At 46.1% G+C, this 18,288-nt stretch overlaps 1 protein-coding gene across 3 annotated transcripts in view; it reads left to right on the top strand.

The window, feature by feature from the left end:
- Window positions 1-12,416, top strand: part of SRP68 (signal recognition particle 68) — a 36,265-nt gene extending 23,849 nt beyond the window's left edge. For all 3 annotated transcript variants that reach the window (XM_007536732.3, XM_060202784.1, XM_060202783.1), the window contains exons 9-16: window positions 698-796; window positions 3,741-3,805; window positions 5,361-5,517; window positions 6,158-6,252; window positions 7,140-7,269; window positions 9,771-9,846; window positions 10,264-10,316; window positions 11,596-12,416. In XM_007536732.3, coding sequence (XP_007536794.1) covers window positions 698-796; window positions 3,741-3,805; window positions 5,361-5,517; window positions 6,158-6,252; window positions 7,140-7,269; window positions 9,771-9,846; window positions 10,264-10,316; window positions 11,596-11,823 — 903 coding nt within the window. In that variant the 3' untranslated portion in view covers window positions 11,824-12,416. The remainder of the gene's footprint in view (window positions 1-697; window positions 797-3,740; window positions 3,806-5,360; window positions 5,518-6,157; window positions 6,253-7,139; window positions 7,270-9,770; window positions 9,847-10,263; window positions 10,317-11,595) is intronic.
- The last annotated feature ends 5,872 nt before the right edge of the window (window positions 12,417-18,288 follow it).

Genomic DNA, 18,288 nt, shown 5'->3' with positions numbered 1-18,288 from the left:
AATGAATCACTTTTTCCCTTATGGGAGCTGACGCCCTGGACTTGGTACAAAGACTGTCATCAAGTGCTTGTCAACTTTGTCCACCCTGAAAACTTTCAGTGTGGTCACATGAAAGCATTGCTGTGGTGAATAGAGTGTGATATTTATGAGAAATATATTCTTGGCCGGGTATTGTTTAGTAATGTTACTGACTTGCTTGGACCAGAATGAAATTTAGAATCTGCAAGTCTGTTGAAGTTACACTCGGAAGGGTCATTCTGCTAGAATACCGCAGATTTTAAAATAGTTGGCTCTGGAGGGAGGAGAAACAGAACTGCTGGTGCAGTGTGCGTGGCCTCTTGAGGTGTACAAGTCCTGAGTGGGGTAAAGATGTTGGAGGAAAGCAGTAGAAAGTCCTGTAACGGGGAGAAATTTAAAGCATCTGTTACCTAACAGATGGTTTCAGATTCATTATGCAGATTGCTTCTGCATTATGTTCACTACATTTTTCTATTTCTGTATGAACAATAAGAGTGCAAATATATATATACTATGGTGGAATAGTAAGCGCGGAAGGGATCTGTGATTTGGGGTGCCCTTTGGCCCAGTGTATACGTTGGTGTGCCATGAGGGAAGTCAAAGTGTTGTTTTGCCCTCCTTCCACCAGAATGTCATGGCTTACTCAAAAGAAAGATTGGTTCTGCTCTGCTTTGTTTAGGCTGAAAGTGAAGAAACCAAGGAGCGTCTCTTTGAATCCATGCTCAGCGAGTGTCGGGATGCTATCCAGGCTGTTCGGGAAGAGCTCAAGCCAGACCAGGTAGGATTGTCAGCCCAGCCACCAAGTCTTACTGTAGCTTGAGGTCTCCTGTAGACGGCACGCCATTCTCAGGTGGGGTCCCAGTGGTCTGAGCACACACTGCTGTCTTGATTGTCTTGATGCGGTGATTCACTGACAGACAAAAGCCCCTGAGCTCGATCAGGCTGAAAAAAAATTCTTTCCCTTCTGTCCTAGTTAGTCTTCCTAATGGTTTCACAGATTAGCTGGTAAACCTTTGGTCTCAGATTCACATCTCCAGGTGAACTTATCCACTCCTCCCTTTTACTAATAATGCCACTATGATTTATTCAAGCACAAAGTGGAAAGCCTGAGAACCATTTTTGTCTTCCTTTCCTTTCACCAAAAACTCTTATTTATTCTCCCTTTGTAATTTCTCTCTCCAGTTGTTAATGCACCTGTTTCTGAACAGCCTTTGATCTTATGCTTAGACACAGAAAAGACATGCTGACCATATTTCCTCTCTTGGTTTCAGTTTGCTTCTCTAGGTCTCAATTTTTCCTCTCCTCCCCTCCCCTCCCCTCCCCTCCCCTCCCCTCCCCTCCCTTCCCCTTCCTTCCCCTCCCCTCCCCTCCCCTCCCCTTCCTCCCCTTCCCCTCTCCTCTCCTTTCTTCTCTCATTTTTATTGCTAGGATTGGTGCCGACCTGATGTACCCACCACTCCTGCTGGCCTTTTCTCCCCTCTGAAACAGTTGTGGGGTTTTTTGTTTGTTTTTGTTTTTTTGGTGGACACAGAAAACAATTGACCACTCATGAAGTTTTTTCCCTGCAGATGATGACCAAGGACTCAAACCTCATTCCTTGCACATCATTTTTTAAAAATAGTTTTATTTTTTTTATTATTATTTTAAAAAATGTTTTTTTATTAATTAATTTTCTCTTTTGTTGCCCTTGTTTTTTCTTATTGTTGTTGTAGTTGTTGTTGTTATTGATATTGTCATTGTTGGATAGGACAGAGAGAAATGGAGAGAGGAGGGGAAGACTGAGGGGGAGAGAAAGACAGACACCTGCAGACCTGCTTCACCGCTTGTGAAGCAACTCCCCTGCAGGTGGGGAGCGGGGGGCTCGAACCGGGATCCTTATGCTGGTTCTTGTGCTTCGCACCATGTGTATTTAACTCACTGCGTTACCACTCAGCTCCCTTTATTTTATTATTTTAGTGAGAGGGAGAGATACAGAGAGAAAGAAAAACCAGAGCACTAATCGGCTCTGGCATATGGTGGTTCTAGGGATTGAACCTGGGACCTGAGAGCCTCAGGCATGAAAATCTTTTGCATAGTCTTTATGCTGTCTCCCCAGCCCTCTAGATTTTTCTTATGGAATAAATTGAATCTTTCTAGATCTCATCTTAATCATGATAATCTAGTGATTCCCCGAGATCTAAAACAGTGGTCTTCAAAGTTGTATGAAGATACAGACCCTTATAAGTAAAATTGAACATAAAGGGACCACACAGATGCCTCCCCCAGTTGAGTGTACCCATCACATAGAAGTGTCTGCAGGAAAGAGACTTCAGGAGTAGCAGAATGGTGCCTCCCTTTCCCTCTCTTTCTCTTTCACTGCCTCAAAAAAGAAGAAAGAAATGCCCTCTGGGAGCAGTAAAGTCAGGCAGGCATAGGACCCCATGGTAATACTATACTGGTGGTCTCCCCCCAAAACAGAATTGAGCATGTGCCTCTGATACATTTATTTTTGTCACCATGTACTTTATTATTCAATTGACTATAGAAATGCAGTAAATAAAATGTTTAGGTGATGTGGAAGGTGGCAACTATTTATTTCTCAGTCTAATGTAATGCATTGAGGATAATGTTAAATGAATGTATTAACAGGGCTGTGGTCACCTGTTTACTTCTGCTCCCCCCCCCCCCAGAACACTCCTCAGCTCTGGCTTATGGTGTGGGGAATTGAACCTGGGACTTTGGAGCCTCAGGCATGAGAATCTTGCATAACCATTAGGATAGCTCCTTCTCCCCTATATATTACGTTTCCTTTTGTTGACTTCAGTGACATGTACAGAGCCCCAGCCTCCACTTCGATTTCTTAGCAGTTTGGTGGGAACACTTTGCAAGCTCTAACAGATTTGGTGATAATGAGGTATCCTAGTTTCCTACCACTACTATAATATGCACACAGGTTTAGGGTTTTAAAATAGCACAGATTGATTGTCTTACAGTTCTGGAGGTTGGGAATGTAAGATGGATTTGCAGGGTTACGTTCCTTTTGAAGCTCTAGGGAAAATCCATTTCCTTTATTCCAAAAAAATGAATTTTCCAGCTTTCAGAAACTATCTACATTTCTTGGCTTGTGGCTCCTTCCTCCATCTTCAGAGCCAGCATTGCGCCACCTTCTCTCTTACCTCTGCTTTAGTTCCTGTAACTTCCTCTATGTTGCCAGCCCTCCTCCTCCTCCCTGTAAGGAGCCTGTGAGAACATTGGGTCCACCTGGATAATCTAGTTTAGTCAGACATCAATAATTCTATCACCTCTTCTGTTAGCACCTAAGAGAACAGTTTCACAGGTTCCAGAATCAGGGTATGGGCAACTTTGGGAGCCGTTCTTCAGCCAACACCACAAGCAAGAGCTGACTGTCCGTGGGGTAGAGCTTAGGTGTAAGGGTGACTACAGTGCTGTGGGTGCAGAGCTCTGTGAGTAGTGCTGTGGATCTGGACTCTGGTCTGGGGATGGAAAACATTCCTGGCATTTACTTGAAGTTCTCCTACTCAAGTCCAATTTTTAGAAGCTACGTGCAACTGAGGAACAGTTGTTCTAGAATGTGTCTCATCGACCTTTACTATTTGAGCACAAGTAACTTAACAGTCTGTACCCATGGTCCGTGTCTCTCTGGGGACCACACCACTGGCTGAAGTGGTCAGAGCCAAAGGTAGGATCATGTGTTTTATCTTTACCTTTCCCACTTTCCACAGAAGCAGAGAGATTATAGTCTTGAAGGGGAGTCGGGGAAGGTATCTAATCTTCAGTACTTGCACAGGTAAGGAGCATGATATTTTTCAACATTATAAAAAAATTGAAAGATGAGCACATACAAATTTGTGTACATTTAAATTTATAGTGTAATATAAATGATAGTAATGCGTCTGTACACATTTCATCGTATAACTATGTATACTGCATGTGTATATACAATTTAAGTTTTATCACAGTTTAAGAACGAGAATACAGCCTTTGGCTTTGAAGCTCCTGTGTCTCCATCCTGCGACATCCCCTACTCTGGAGCTAACTGCTTTATTTACCTGACAAGTTCTTAAGAGTTATTCTCTTCTATAATCTGAATATTTTAAGTTTTTCCATTTACATCAAAATTTAATTTCAACCCAATTTTAATTCTTTTTGTAATTTGCAAAAATCTTTGTTATAGACATTAATAGTTACTACAAACTATAGTTACTACAAACTGAATTAATTTATTTTCACATGGCATGATTCATAATTTTGTCTTCTTTATGGTTCTAAAAAGATTACTAAAATTCTTTGTATTCCAGTGATCTTTTTTTGGACAAGTTTTAATGTTTAGCACCATAACATTCTCACCCTAAACAAAAAACAAAAAAACACCACTCAAAACTAGGTAGAATCTTTCATCATCAAAATTATCACAAATTTGTTTTTCATGATGCAAATAAGTGTATGTATTTCTAAATATTGTGGACTACATATACACAGTCACTGCTTCCTGTTGTTGTTGTTTCCCTTTCAAAACTAGGAAGGATATGTACTTTGCCCCGTGACTTTTACAGTTTCTTCCAACTTTAGTATAACTTTATTGAAGAAATGTTGATTTATGGACTTGTACTTGTCAGGAGGGTATATTGCCAAATTTACCCATGGTTGAACTTAGGACCTCATGCCTTATTATTACTATTATTATTTAATATTTATTTATTTATTTATTCCCCTTTGTTGTCCTAGTTGTCTTCTTGTTGTAGTTATTATTGTTGTCGTTGTTGGATAGGACAGAGAGAAATGGAGAGAGGAGGGGAAGGCAGAGAGGAGGAGAGAAAGATAGACACCTGCAGACCTGCTTCACCACCTGTGAAGCGATTCCCCTGCAGGTGGGGAGCCGGGGGCTCGAACCGGGATCCTTATGCCAGTTCTTGGGCTTTGCGCCATGTGCGCTTAACCCGCTGTGCTACCGCCCGACCCCTAGGACCCCATGCTTTTAAGTCCAATGCTTTATCCATTACACCACCATTACACCTTCAGGCCAGTCCGTGGGCCATCTTAAAATTAAGTAATCTGTTCAGAAGTTAGTAGGTCTGTGGCTCTTAGAAAAAGATACAAAGGATATGATGATTCAAGCTAAAAATCGCATTGTCATAAAGTCTCATTTTGGTCCCCCATTTGCCCCCAAACAGCACCTAGAATTAAGGGCCCCTGGAGCTTAAGTCCCAGGCCAAAAGGCCCTGCCTGTGATGTGCCCTCACCCCCACACTTACCCTAGGTCAGTCCCAACTTGTGATCCAGTGCTCTTCCCAGAACATCAGCTTCCCTGAGCATAACCTGAACTGACATGTGGTACATTCCAGCTACCTGACTTACATCAAGCTGTCGACGGCAATCAAGCGCAACGAGAACATGGCTAAAGGCCTGCAGAAGGCTCTGCTGCAGCAGCAGCCAGACGATGACAGCAAGCGCTCGCCCCGGCCACAGGACCTGATCCGGCTCTACGACATCATCCTGCAGGTGACCCCTGATGCCTGAGTACAGGGGCCTGTCTTTGGCACGTGTTGAATACAGAACAACCTGACAGTGCGTACCAAAGCAACCGTCACACCCAGGAGCTACTAGTAACAGCAGAAGGCACACGTCTTGTCCTTTTGCCAGTCAGTGGTCTGTGAGCCCCCACATTCAGACTTGTTACTAGAAAGAGACTAGTAATCTAGGGGTATTCGGTGAGCACTTTACCATGTGAGATTGTTCCTTGACATGTGCAGAATATCCCAAGACCTGAAACCACACTGTTGGCTAACTGGGAACTTGTCAGTAAGTGAGATTATAAGACACGCATACGAACTGGGCATCTGTAGGTGCTATATGAATAGGCCACTGCAAAATGCAAGAACTGGAGAGATCTCCTGGCTAACGGGGTCCAACACATCTCTGAAAAGGGGAGGCGCTGAGCCTCAGGATGAATTGGCTTTCATTATCAGAGAAGGGGATGGAGGCATTGCCAAGTGTGACTGCTTCCAAGTCTCCTGTCACAGGCACTTCCCCCATTATTTTAAGCTCAAACACACTCTTCTCCTTTGTCTGACTTGATAAGATTTTCTGTCCAAAACCCAGTCTGAGGCCCCCTCTTGATGAGTTTTTCTCATTTGTGCAGAATCTGGTAGAATTGCTCCAGCTTCCTGGCTTGGAGGAGGACAGAGCCTTCCAGAGGGAGCTAGGCCTCAAGACCCTTGTGTACAAGGCTTACAGGTAAGACCCCAGGGGCAGGCATGGCACTCCTCTGTTTCTTGGTGGTTCTGTAATTCTCAAGACCATTCCCCTTATCCCCGGTTGGGTTTTGTATTGAGTTATCTTGCTCAAGACCAAAGAACAGCCAGCCTGCTTGCTCAAGGGAATTCTCTGGTCAAGGTAATAACTAGGACTTTCCGCTGTGCCTCCTGTGCTCTTTGGGTCGGGAGGTCAGAGTACACACATCATGGCTTCTTCCTCCTCGTGGAAAAGGGTCAGTGCATAGTGCCCCTTCCCTTGATTTCTATGGAACCTTCTGTCCTTTCAGGCCAGCAGTACTCAGGTTTGTTGATCCCAGTGGAGTTATTTCCATCAAGAAAAGGTTTCTTAAATCTGATTTTTAGAACAGGTGAGCAGAAGACAGTGGTGGGTGTTGAACCTACTCTGTCATCTTCTATCTTCAGTTTCAAGAAAGAGTCTACAGCTTAGCCTGGTAAGCCTGAACTGGGAGAAAGATGGGCTTTCCTGTGCAGTGATCCTGACGTTGAAAAACCTGTTTCCAAATTTAAAATTTAGCATAAACTGCATGAAAGCCTCAATCTTGGGGGGAGAGGGGGGGTGTACAAGGACCTAGGTTTGAGCCCATGCTCCCCACCTGCAGTAAAGATGCTTCATAAGCAGTGAAGCAGGGCTGCAAGGGTCTATCTCTCTTTCTCTGTCTCCCTCACCGCTCTCAATTTCTTTCTGTTTTATCAAATAAAATAGGAAAAAATGGCTGCTAGGAGCACTGGATTCATAGTGTCAGCACCGAGCCCCAGCGATAACCCTGGAGGCAGGGGGGGAAAAAAGCCTCAATCTTGGGTAATCACTGCCCTCACATGCTGTGGCTTTTTATCTTTTTCCACCAGGTGTTTTTTCATTGCTCAGTCCTACGTGTTGGTAAAGAAGTGGAGTGAAGCCCTGGTCTTATATGACCGAGTCCTAAAATATGCTAATGAAGTCAGTTCTGATTCAGGAGCTTTCAAGAGCAGCCTAAAGGTGAGTCAGAGCCCTCTCCTGGTCTCCAAAACCAGACACACTGGCTTGAGGCTCTGTGAGGACTGGGGCTCCTCAAGCTGGTCCTTGGTGTGTCCCTGTCACCAGGGCCAATGTGGGGAATCCGTGGCAGTACTCCAGGCCTGAAGAAGACTTGGAAGTACTAAGCAAAGGCACTCTTCTGACTTAAAACACCTGAAGTACTGTTCTCAGATTTGACTACTTACTGGAATTATAAAGAAAACCTATTTTTAAAGAGGCATCTATTTATATATTTATTGATTTACAAGAGAGAGAATGGAGAAGCCAGAGTGTATGTGGCACTGGAGTCAAACTTGGGACTTTGCAGTTCGTACACTTCACCACTGAGCTGCTGCCCAGGAAGATTTTATAAAGATGGCTATGTAGGTCCCACCCCCCTAGAGCCTCTGGTTCTCATTGGTGTGGGGTCCATAATGGATGTGAAGTTTTATAATGTGTACATTTAACCAGGTGTGCCACCACCTGGCCCCGGGGTATGAAGTTTTATAAAGCCCCTTAGTGATGTGAATTTGCAGCCAGATTGAGACCCATTGCCAAAAGCTTTCCACACAAAACGTGCCTGGTCCTTCAGCACAGCAGTTGGAAATATGCTCGAAATTCAGGCTCAGACCTCACCCCAGGCCTCTTGATTCAGGTCTACACTTGAGCAAGAGCCCCAGCCCAGCCAATTGGAATGACCTTAAAGCTTATAACTGGTCAGAACTCACAAGTTGGATACAGTTCACTAATGATCAAATCACAACCAGCTGTTTACGCCTGTGGACTGCTGTGATGATAGATTCTTAAAGCACTGACTGGTCCAAGAAGTCCGTGTGTATTAATGAGTCGAGTTGTTAGAAAAGTGAGCTGAGTTTACCATTATTAACCAGTCAAAAGGCAGCTTGGGGAATCCTCTCTGTACCTAGGAGATGGACTGTTAACTCAGAGCAGCCCTGGGCAGGGAGGTGAAGGGTGAACCTGGTTTCTGCCTTCAGAGAGTTTGAGGTTTTGTCACAGCTACAAAACGTGCTGGCAGGAGCCCAGCTATGAACACAAAAGAAGAAAGATAGGGACCGGGTGGTGGCGCACCTGATTGAGCACGCCTGTTACAATGCATAAGGACCCCAGGTTCAAGCCCCTGGTTCCCACCTGCAGAGGGAAAGCTTCACAAGTGGTGAAGCAGTGCTGCAGGTATCTCTCTGTCTCTCTCCGTCTCTTCCCCCCTCCCTCTCAATTTCTGACTGTCTCTATCAAATAAAGATAATTAAAACATTTTTTTAAAAATCATTAAAAAAAAAAAAAAAGGAAGATAGTATTTAAACAAAGGTAGAGAGATGGGGTGCTGTGGGTGATGTGGACAGAGGATAGGTGACCAGAGTGGAAACACCCACCAATGTGGATGGGTGATCTCAGAAGAGGAGGAGGCATTTTACAAATGTCAGCTGACTTAATGTGCCAGCAAGCATGAGGGGTTTGGCAGTCCCCAGACTATCAGATTATTGTGAGTGCTGTCAGGTGGGAGGTTGAGGCAGGCGGGACAGTGCATCACCCGTTTAGGATGCCGTGGGGAGCACTTGGGCCCTTGAGGCAGCTGCCAAGCACATCAGTGACTCCGCAGTGCTCTTCAGCTTTCTCCCTATAAAGTGGAAAAACAAGCCGCCTCCTGGTTATCAAGTTGAAGCACATAATACATGCAGGATAGTAAACATTGTTGTTTCCAGACATTTCTCCTCTTTGAAGCAGGCTAGTTTTTTGCTTATTTTGCCTTGTTTTACTTTGTTTTAACTAAGGAGAACTATTACTAAGCACAAGGATCCGGGTTCGAGCTCCCAGCTCCCCATCTGTAGGGAGGTCGCTTCACAAGCGGCAAAGCAGGTCTGCAGGTATTTTTCCCTCTCCTTCTCTAGCTCCCCTCCCCCTCTCAATGTCTCTCTGTCCTGTCCAATATAAAAGTAAAAATTAAAAAAAAAAATTAAGAAAGAAGAGATGAAATGGCCACCAAGAGCAATGGATTTGTAGTGCCAGTCCTGAGCCCCAGTGATAAGTAAGTAAGGAAAACTGTGTTTAAAAGTCTGAAATTCTGGGAGTCGGGCTGTAGCGCAGTGGGTTCCGCTCAAGTGGCACAAAGCACAAGGACTGGCCGAAGGACCCTGGTTCGAGCCCCCACTCCCCACCTGCAGGGGAGTCGCTTCTCAGGTGGTGAAGCAGGTCTGCAGGTATCTGTTTTTCTCTCCCCCTCTCTGTCTTCCCCTTCCTCTCTCCATTTCTCTCTGTCCTATTCAGCAACGACGACAACAATAATAATTGCAACAATAAAACTACAAGGGCAACAAAAGGGAATAAATTAATTAATTAAAAATTTTTTTTCAAAAAGTCTGAAATTTGAAAGTGCTACACCAGCAGGATTACTGTATTCGGCAGGTTGATTGGGTGCATTTCAGACACGGGCCCAGCTTATGAGTGATGTTTCTGAATTGTCATAGGACCTACCTGACATGCAAGAGCTCATCACGCAAGTGAAGTCGGAGAAGTGTTCCTTGCAGGCGGCGGCCATCTTGGGTGAGCCTGTTCTCCCCGCCTGCCTTCCCAGACTTGCCTTCCCCACTTGTCCTCTTCAGCCCCACCCAGTGGGTTACTGGTTTTGGTGAACCTGTAAAATTTTAACTTTTCCATGAAATCACTTCTGACACCTCAAGTGTGTATAGAAGAATGCAGAGAAACGCTCTCATCCTGTGCCTACTCCATAATATTTTCTTCTGTGCAACCATGCTGCCTTCCCTAGGCTGACAGCAGTGGTCCTGGAGTTGCTCATTTGTTTATATACCCTGTTTCTCAGCAGAAGTTGGGCCCATAAGGGCAGAGGGCTAACTTCTCACATATTGGCTACATTTGCTATTGAGATTTAAAACCCATGAATGTGATGGGTCTCCTTTGTATTATGTCCCTGTTCTTATGGAATCCCTGTGGCACTTTCAGATGCGAGTGACTTCCATCAAACAGAGACTTCCTCCCAAGTCAAGGACAACAAGGTAAGTCTGGGCTGTGATTTTGAGGACTAATAGGTAGGATTCATAACTTGCTAGGGATAAATCATAAAAGCAGAGGATTTTAGTTTCTTTTTTTTTTTTTTTTTTTTTTTTTTTGCCTTCAGGGTCGTAGCTGGGGCTCGGTGCCTGCACTACCAATCCACTGCTCCTGGAGGCTATTTTTTTCCTTTTATTGCCCTTGTTGTTTATTGTTATTATTGTTATTGCTGTCATTGTTGGATAGGATAGAGAAAAATCAAGAGAGGAAGGGAAGACAGAGAGGGAGAAAGAAAGATAGATACCTACAGACCTGCTTCACCACTTGTGAAGCGTCGTCCCTGCAGGTGGGGAGCTGGGGGCTCCAGGGGAAACTGGGATCCTTACACAGGTCCTTAGGCTTTGTGCCACATGCGCTTAACCTGCTGCTCTACCACCCGACTCCCTAATTTATTTTTTATATTTATTTGTTTATATTTATTTGCCTCCAGGGTTATCACTGGGTTTTGGTGCCAGCACTACCAATGCACTGTTAGTGGCAACCATTTTTTTTTCCATTTTATTTGATAGGACAGAGAGACATTGAGAGGAGGAGATAGATAGGGAGAGCAAAAGAGAGACACCTGCAGACCTGCTTTACCACCTGTGAAGCGTCCCCCTGCAGGTAGGGCACCAGGGTCTCAAACCCAAATCCTTGCATAGGCCCTTGGCGCTTAGAACTGTGTGTGCTAGGGCAGGGGTAGAGAGCATAATGGTTATGCAAACAGAACTGTGTGTGCTTAGGTGTACCACCATCTGGCCCCTATAATTTATTTATTTATTTTTGTTATTGTAACCAGGATTATCACTAGAGCTTGGTGCCTACACAGTTAACCCACCACTCCCAGGGCCTTTATTTTTCCCTTTCTCCTTGGATAGAGACAAAAAGAAATTGCGGAGAGCTAGAGACAGACACCGGTAGCACCCACTACTCATGAAACTCCCCCCCCCCCCCGCTACAAATGAGGACTAGGGGCTTGAACCTCTCTTTGTGCATTATAAAGTATGCACTCTTCCGGCTGTGCCTCTGCCCCACCTCCGATCCAGGCCTTCTTTTTTTTTTTTTTCGATCCAGGCCTTCTTAAGCTATAGGTTTAACTGGTTCTCGATGCTCAAATTGGGGCATTGGTAGACTAGTGGGATCTGAGTGATAATGCATATGTAAGCTCTGAACTGAGTGCTCAACATAGTGAAGATCCACCAATGGCCTGTGAGTAACAGATTCCTCCCTCTGGTTCCTTTCCAGCCTCTGGTTGAACGGTTTGAAACATTCTGCCTGGACCCTTCCCTGGTCACTAAGCAAGCCAGCCTCGTGCACTTCCCCCCGGTGTTCCAGCCCATCCCCTGCAAGCCTCTGTTCTTTGACTTGGCCCTCAACCACGTGGCTTTCCCACCTCTTGAGGACAAGTTGGAACAGAAGACCAAGAGTGGCCTCACCGGATACATCAAGGGCATCTTTGGATTCAGGAGCTAACTGGCTAACTGGGCTCTTCCTTGGGGGCAGGGGGAGTTTCTGACTCCTAATCTGTATCGTGAGAAAACTCCATCAAGTTCCATGACATTAAACCCAGGTCTGCACTGGCCCAGGGCAGGAACACAACATCCTCAGCCCTGCGTCCCTGTGTCTTGTGTGTTTGTGCACTTGCATTCGTAACCCATGTGCCAGAAAGGTAGCTTGGCATCTGGCATCTGTGTGTACCTCCTGAGGGAGGGCCACCGCTGTCTGGCCTTGCGCGCACCGTGCTGGACTGACTGCTTTTGGCCAGTAGTATGTTCAAGGTCCCCACCAGGCACAGATGGGGGCTCAGGCTGTTTCATGGTGTTTGGTGGAGGCCCCTGGATCTGAAGTGAGACCACCCTCACTAGGAGCATCTGAATCCCATGTAAAGTGGGTCTGTGATTAGGGACACTGGCCGTGTCTCCCCAGAATGACAGCCACCCTTACTCCCCTTCGCCTCCAATTGAAAGTTCAGTTTCAGAACAAGCAAAGAACTCTATTTTTAGAAGAAAATGTCACATGGTTTAAAAAAAAGAAAAAATCTTATATTAAAAGGCAAAGATACTTGAGGCTGTGCCCTTTTTCTCTCTGTGCCCGCCCTCATGCCCAGTCCCACATCTCTCCTCAGGGATCTTGTTGCAAAGTCTTGGCACTGTGGTGTGTCTGAGTCAGATAAAAAGCATTAGAGGCGCTGTTTCTAAAGAATTTCATAGTGTTTTAATCAGTTTCCTTCCTTATCCTTTTTTTATTTTCCTTAGTCACCCTTTTAAATTTCTGTTACAGCATCAGGGACGAAAGTCACAAAAGCAGTGTAAGGAAGCAAGGAATAAAAGTGGTTTGTGAGGGTCAGGTGGTAGCGCAGTGGGTTAAGCACATGTGGCGGAAAGCGCAAGGACCAGCATAAGGATCCCGGTTTGAGGCCCCGGCTCCCCACCTGCAGGGTAGTCGCTTCACAGGCGGTGAAGCAGGTCTGCAGGTGTCTATCTTTCTCTCCTCCTCTCTGTCTTCCCCTCCTCTCTCCATTTCTCTCTGTCCTGTCCAACAACGATTACATCAGTAACAACCACAATAATTACAACAATAAAACAAGGGCAACAAAAGGGAATAAATAAATATTAATTCTTTTTAAAAAAGTAGTTTGAGGCCAGCAATGCAGCACAAGGTAAAGTGCCAAAGGAAGAATTAAAAGGAAACAAAACAGTGATTTAAACATGAGCTAGATAGAACCAAACCTCTGGATCCCTTTGGAAATCAAGACTCACTTGTCCCATGGGAAATGGAGTCAACCACATAGAAACGTTGAGCTTAGCGTGGCTTAGACTTGGCGCAGACCAGAGCAGCTTCTGGTAGACTCCCACTGTAGGCATAGTGCTACTCTTTGTTTGTCCTCCCTAGGGAGGGCCACTGCCATCTGGTTTCTGTTTATCTAGTGAATTGCAGAAAGGGGTTGCTAGATATTAGAAAAGGATGGTGAAAAGACAAGGCTGATTTGTTTGTTTGAACTAGATATTACCAAGGACTCTTGAGATAGTCAGAAACTTCACTCTTCTCCATCAGCGTTTGCTTTAACGGCTCCCCCTCCCCTTCTCTGTGTGTGTGTGTATGGACACACACACACACACACACGCACGCATATATATATATATATATATATGAAACTAGCACATAAGTATACACGTTTTTCAGAGCTTCATCTCAGTCACCTTTCTTAGACAGACAGAAAGATATACCGTAGCAACTAAGCTTCCTCCTGTGTGGTGAGTTCTGAGCTCTTGTCAGCCCAGAAAACTGATTTTTTTTTAATTATTATCTTTTATTTATTTATGGATAGAGACAGCCAGAAATCAAGAGGGAAGAGACGGTGACACCTGCACCCCTGCTTTATCATTTGCAAAGCTTTCCCTGTGCAGGTGGGAATCAGGGACTTGAACCCGGGTCCTTGTGCATCGCAAAGTGTGCTCAACCAGGTGCACCACCACTGGTCCCAAAAAGGTGAATTTTTTTTTTTTCTTTTACTTCCCAGGTTATTGTTCTTGGAGGCTATTTTTTTCCTTTTTTCTCTCCCTTTTGTTGCCCTTGTTGTTTTATTGTTGTAGTTATTGTTATTGATGTCATTGTTGTTGGATAGGACAGAGAGAAATGGAGAGAGGAGGGAAAGACGGGGGGGAGGGAAAGACACCTGCAGACCTGCTTCACCGCTTGTGAATGACTCCCCTGCAGGTGGAGGGCTAGGGGCTTGAACCAGGATCCTTACACTAGTCCTTGCACTTTGTGCCGCCTGCATTTAACCTGCCCAACCCCCTGATTTTTAAAAAATATTTATTTATGGGAGTCAGGCAGTAGCGCAGTGGGTTAAGTGCAGGTGGCGTGAAGCGCAAGGAACAGCTTAAGGATCCCGGTTCGAGCCCCTGGCTCCCCACCTGCAGAGGAGTCGCTTCACAAGAGGTGAAGCAGATCTGCAGGTGTCTGTCTTTCTCTCCTCTCTGTCTTCCCCTCCTCTCTCCATTTCTCTCTGTCCTATCCAACAATAACGATATCAATAACAACAACAATAACTACAATAAAAACAACAAGGGCAACAAAAGGGAATAAATAAATAAATATAAAAAATATTTTAAAAATATTTATTCTCTTTTGTTGCCCTTGTTTTATTGTTGTAGTTATTATTGTTGTTGTTATCAATGTCATTGTTAGATAGGACAGAAAGAAATGGAGAGAGGAGGGGAAGACGGGGGGAGAGAAAGACAGACACCTGCAGACCTTCACTGCTTGTGAAGCAACTCCCCTGCAGGCAGGGAGCCAGGGGCTTGATCCAGGATCCTTACACCGGTCCTTGCGCTTTGCGCCACATGTGCTTAACCCGCTGCGTTACTGCCCGACTCTTGTTTTTTGTTTGTTTGTTTTTTTTTTTAACTGAGAGCTTCCATCTTTGCAACATATTTTAAGGCTATCTTTCTTCCCTCCGTTTTATTTACTTAGAGGAGGGAGAGAATCAGAGCATCACTCTGGTGTATGTGATGCCAGGGATCCAACCCATAACTTCACGCTTGAGCATCCAATGCTCGTCCACCTCCCAGGCCACTTCCCTTTTTCTCAGGATATGTCACAGACCATCTTACAGGTTGAGATCCTGAGTTTTGAACCTGAAGACTTGGGCCAGGGTCCTTAGCGGAGTAAGGGGGTGTCAGGGAAGGGGGCTTCATTCTTCTCACACTCTCCCGGCCCTCGGGGTGTGGCAGCGCCTGGGCTGTGAGCCCAAGCTCTGCATCTCCCCCGTCTAGTTCTTTCTGCTGACTGTCCTAAATGTAGCCACAACTGGGCTGCCTTCCAGCTCTGAACATCTAGTTCAAGGCCCCACAATGCAGGCAGTCTTCCGACCTGCCTAGGGTGTGGTCAGAGCTGGAGCAGCTCCCATCTCCCACCTTCTGGAAGAAATCCTTTATCTTACTCCCAGCTCTTCCAGCTGAGTGTCCACCTACTATGGACATGCTAGAGCCTCATACTCCCTGTGGAACCTGGCCTTCAGTGGGGAGCCGGGATCGAGATTCATTTGCTCAGAGTGCCCCTTTTCTAAGCTTTTCCTACTCATGGCCACAGTAGAAATCCCTTCCCTCCCAGTGTCCCTCTTGGCTGCTCTGAGTTTATCACTAGTATGTGTTGTCAGTCAATGAAACTGTCAAGACATGTTTAGTTTTAAAAGCACATGCTGGGCCAGAAGATGGCTAATCTGGTAGCACGTGTGTTTTGCCATGCACACAGACCTGGGTTTGTGCCCCCAGCACCACATGGGAACACCGTGCATGGCACCAAAGGAGGCTCCACCAACAGCACATAAGTACTGTGGTGTTTCTGTTTCTGTGTCTCAAGTTTACAGGGAAAGTCTGCTGTGAGCAGTGAGTGGAGTCATGCAGGCAACAGTGGGCAAGATGAGATTTAAATACAAGTACACAGAGGTCTGGTCATTTCAAACAGGCCTGCCCTTAGGATGCCCGGGCCTTAAACAGACCACATCTTGAGAGGTGGAGTGTCCAGGTTAGGGCCCCATCCTGTCCTCAGGTTTGATAGCAGCCCACTTGCCTCTCATGGGGATGGAATCAGGGCCAGACCCTGAACTACTCCTCAGCCAGCACACTTGGCTGGCTGGCTGGATCCACACAACACCTGAGGTGAGACAGGCCTGCCTCCTCCTCCCCAGGGTCTTAGGTGTAAGGAATAGACAAGGACATCTCTCTGTACACGGGACTTAGCCTGTTGAGGGTCCCTCCCCTCCCTGTAGGGTGGGCTCTGTGGGTCATCAGGTTGAACTCTTTTTTTTTTTTTTTTCCTCCAGGGTTATTGCTGGGCTCGGTGCCTGCACCACAAATCCACCGCTCCTGGAGGCCATTTCCTCCCCCTTTTGTTGCCCTTGTTGTAGCCTCGTTGTGGTTATTATTATTACCATTGTTGATGTTGTTCGTTGTTGGACAGGACAGAGAGAAATAGAGGAGGGGGAGAGAAAGACAGACACCTGCAGACCTGCTTCACCCGTGAAGCAACTCCCCTGCAGGTGGGGAGCCGGGGGCTCGAACCGGGATCTTTACGCCGCTCCTGTGCTTTGCCCCACGTGCGCTTAACCCACTGCGCCACCGCCCGACCCCCAGGCTTTGTTTTTATTTGATCTTTGCCAGGGCTTCATCATAGACTTTTTCAGACACAACACACACGTACACACACACACTACCGAGGCTTCCCCAGGTGCTGTAGTACTAGGGGCTCTGCCTGGGTTGCACTTGGCCAAGCAGCGCTCTCCCAGCTGAGCTGTCTTGAGGTTTTGACCCTGGATGAGTCTTTTCATCTCAAGTGCAGAGTGGGAGGAAATGCCCAAGGGCAGTTATGTCAGTGGTTACTTTCTTATCTGTTTGGGTGGTGATGGTTTAGATCTGTGGAAACATTAAAGGCAAGAGCTGGCATCGACTTCTCAGGAAAATACTGGGAAGACAGTTTGGTCCAGTCTGTCGCCTTGAGCCCTGTTGGTTATGTTTAGGAAAGTCTTACTAGGAGTGGGGCCCGCTGGGGCTGGGTGAGCCCTGTGTTTTGGATCTCTGGGTTTCTTCTTGTTTCACCCACACTGTTTTTTGTCTATTACTGGACTCCCTGCTCAAAATGAAACTGTGCTCGGTTCCCTCCCCTTGATCTTGTAAACCTTTTGTCATGGCGGTGCCCAGGGTGGCAGTGATCCTGGACTTGGCTATTTTTTCCTCCCAAAGCCAAGGCCATGGCTTCACCCCCTCTGAAAGGGGCAGCTCGGCCCCAGGGATTCCGGGGGAGAGGGGAGGTTGCTCTGCCTGTTCAGTCACAACTGTGGCACCGCTGAGCCTTCACACACACACACACACACACATACACGGCATCTAATTGATAACAGGATTGTGAACAACGTGTTGTTCTCTGTGGCCTTGAAAAGTTTGGAACCTTCAGAGGGCTAGGAATATGGTTAGGAGCAAAAATATGTGTTCTAAATTTTTTTCTTTTTTTTAATGACACTTGTTGCTACAGAGGAGATGGAAACCAGATTTAAATGTAAAGTTTATCAATGTTCCAGAGCAAAGAGATAAACAGGAAACTGCCAGCATCCTGACACCGCCGGCTGGAATATTCTAGCCTGCTGGTCTGCGAGGTGCAGGTGGAGTCCAGCCATAGCGGGGCTGCCATCTGCCTAATGACAACAAGTGTCATTTGTTGGTACAAGGTAAAGTAAATAAAATCTCAAAATGGCTAGTGCTGGTGGAATTGCTTTTGAGAACCTTCTGTCTGACCTTTTTTAAGCTGTGATCTAAGGACTGAAGGTTTGTTTGGGTTGTGGCGGTCTCACAGTGGCTGTCAGTGGCCACCTGTCTCCGCTCTGACACTGAGGCCTGCAGAGGATGTCATGGAAGTGCCTCTAACCTGTGGGCAAGGGGACCCTTGCTTCTCCATGACCAGTTCCAGCAGGTGCTTCAGCTCACCTCCGGTCACTGCCATGCTGTGGTCTAAGGGAGACTGGCTCCTCACTTCTTAGAACAGAAACACATCCCTCTCTCTCTCTTTTTTTTTTTTTTTTAAGATTTATTTACTTATGAAGGAAGAGGGAGAAAATAAACATCAATCTGTCACATGCATTGCTGGGGATTGAACTTGGGACCCCCATGCTTGAGAGTCCAATGCTTTAGCCACCGTGCCACTCCTGGACTAATTTCCTCCTCCCTCCCTCCCTCTCTCTCCCCACCCCCTAACTAAATCAACTGCTTAGCTCTGGCTTGTGGTGGTGCTGGGAGTTGAACCTGGACCTCAGAGCCTCAGGCATGAAAGTCTTTTGTAAAGTCACTGTGCTGTCCCCCCTACCTCATACCACTTCTACCAGAGTACCCTTTCCCAGGAATTGGGAAGCTAGAGGTAGTATGGTTCGCAGGTAACGAACTCCCT

The sequence above is a fragment of the Erinaceus europaeus genome, chromosome 12 (genome assembly GCF_950295315.1).
Source record: "Erinaceus europaeus chromosome 12, mEriEur2.1, whole genome shotgun sequence".
NCBI classification, from domain to species: domain Eukaryota; kingdom Metazoa; phylum Chordata; class Mammalia; order Eulipotyphla; family Erinaceidae; genus Erinaceus; species Erinaceus europaeus.
Note: the sequence above shows the minus strand (reverse complement) of the source record. Positions and strands in the feature narration are given on the sequence as shown.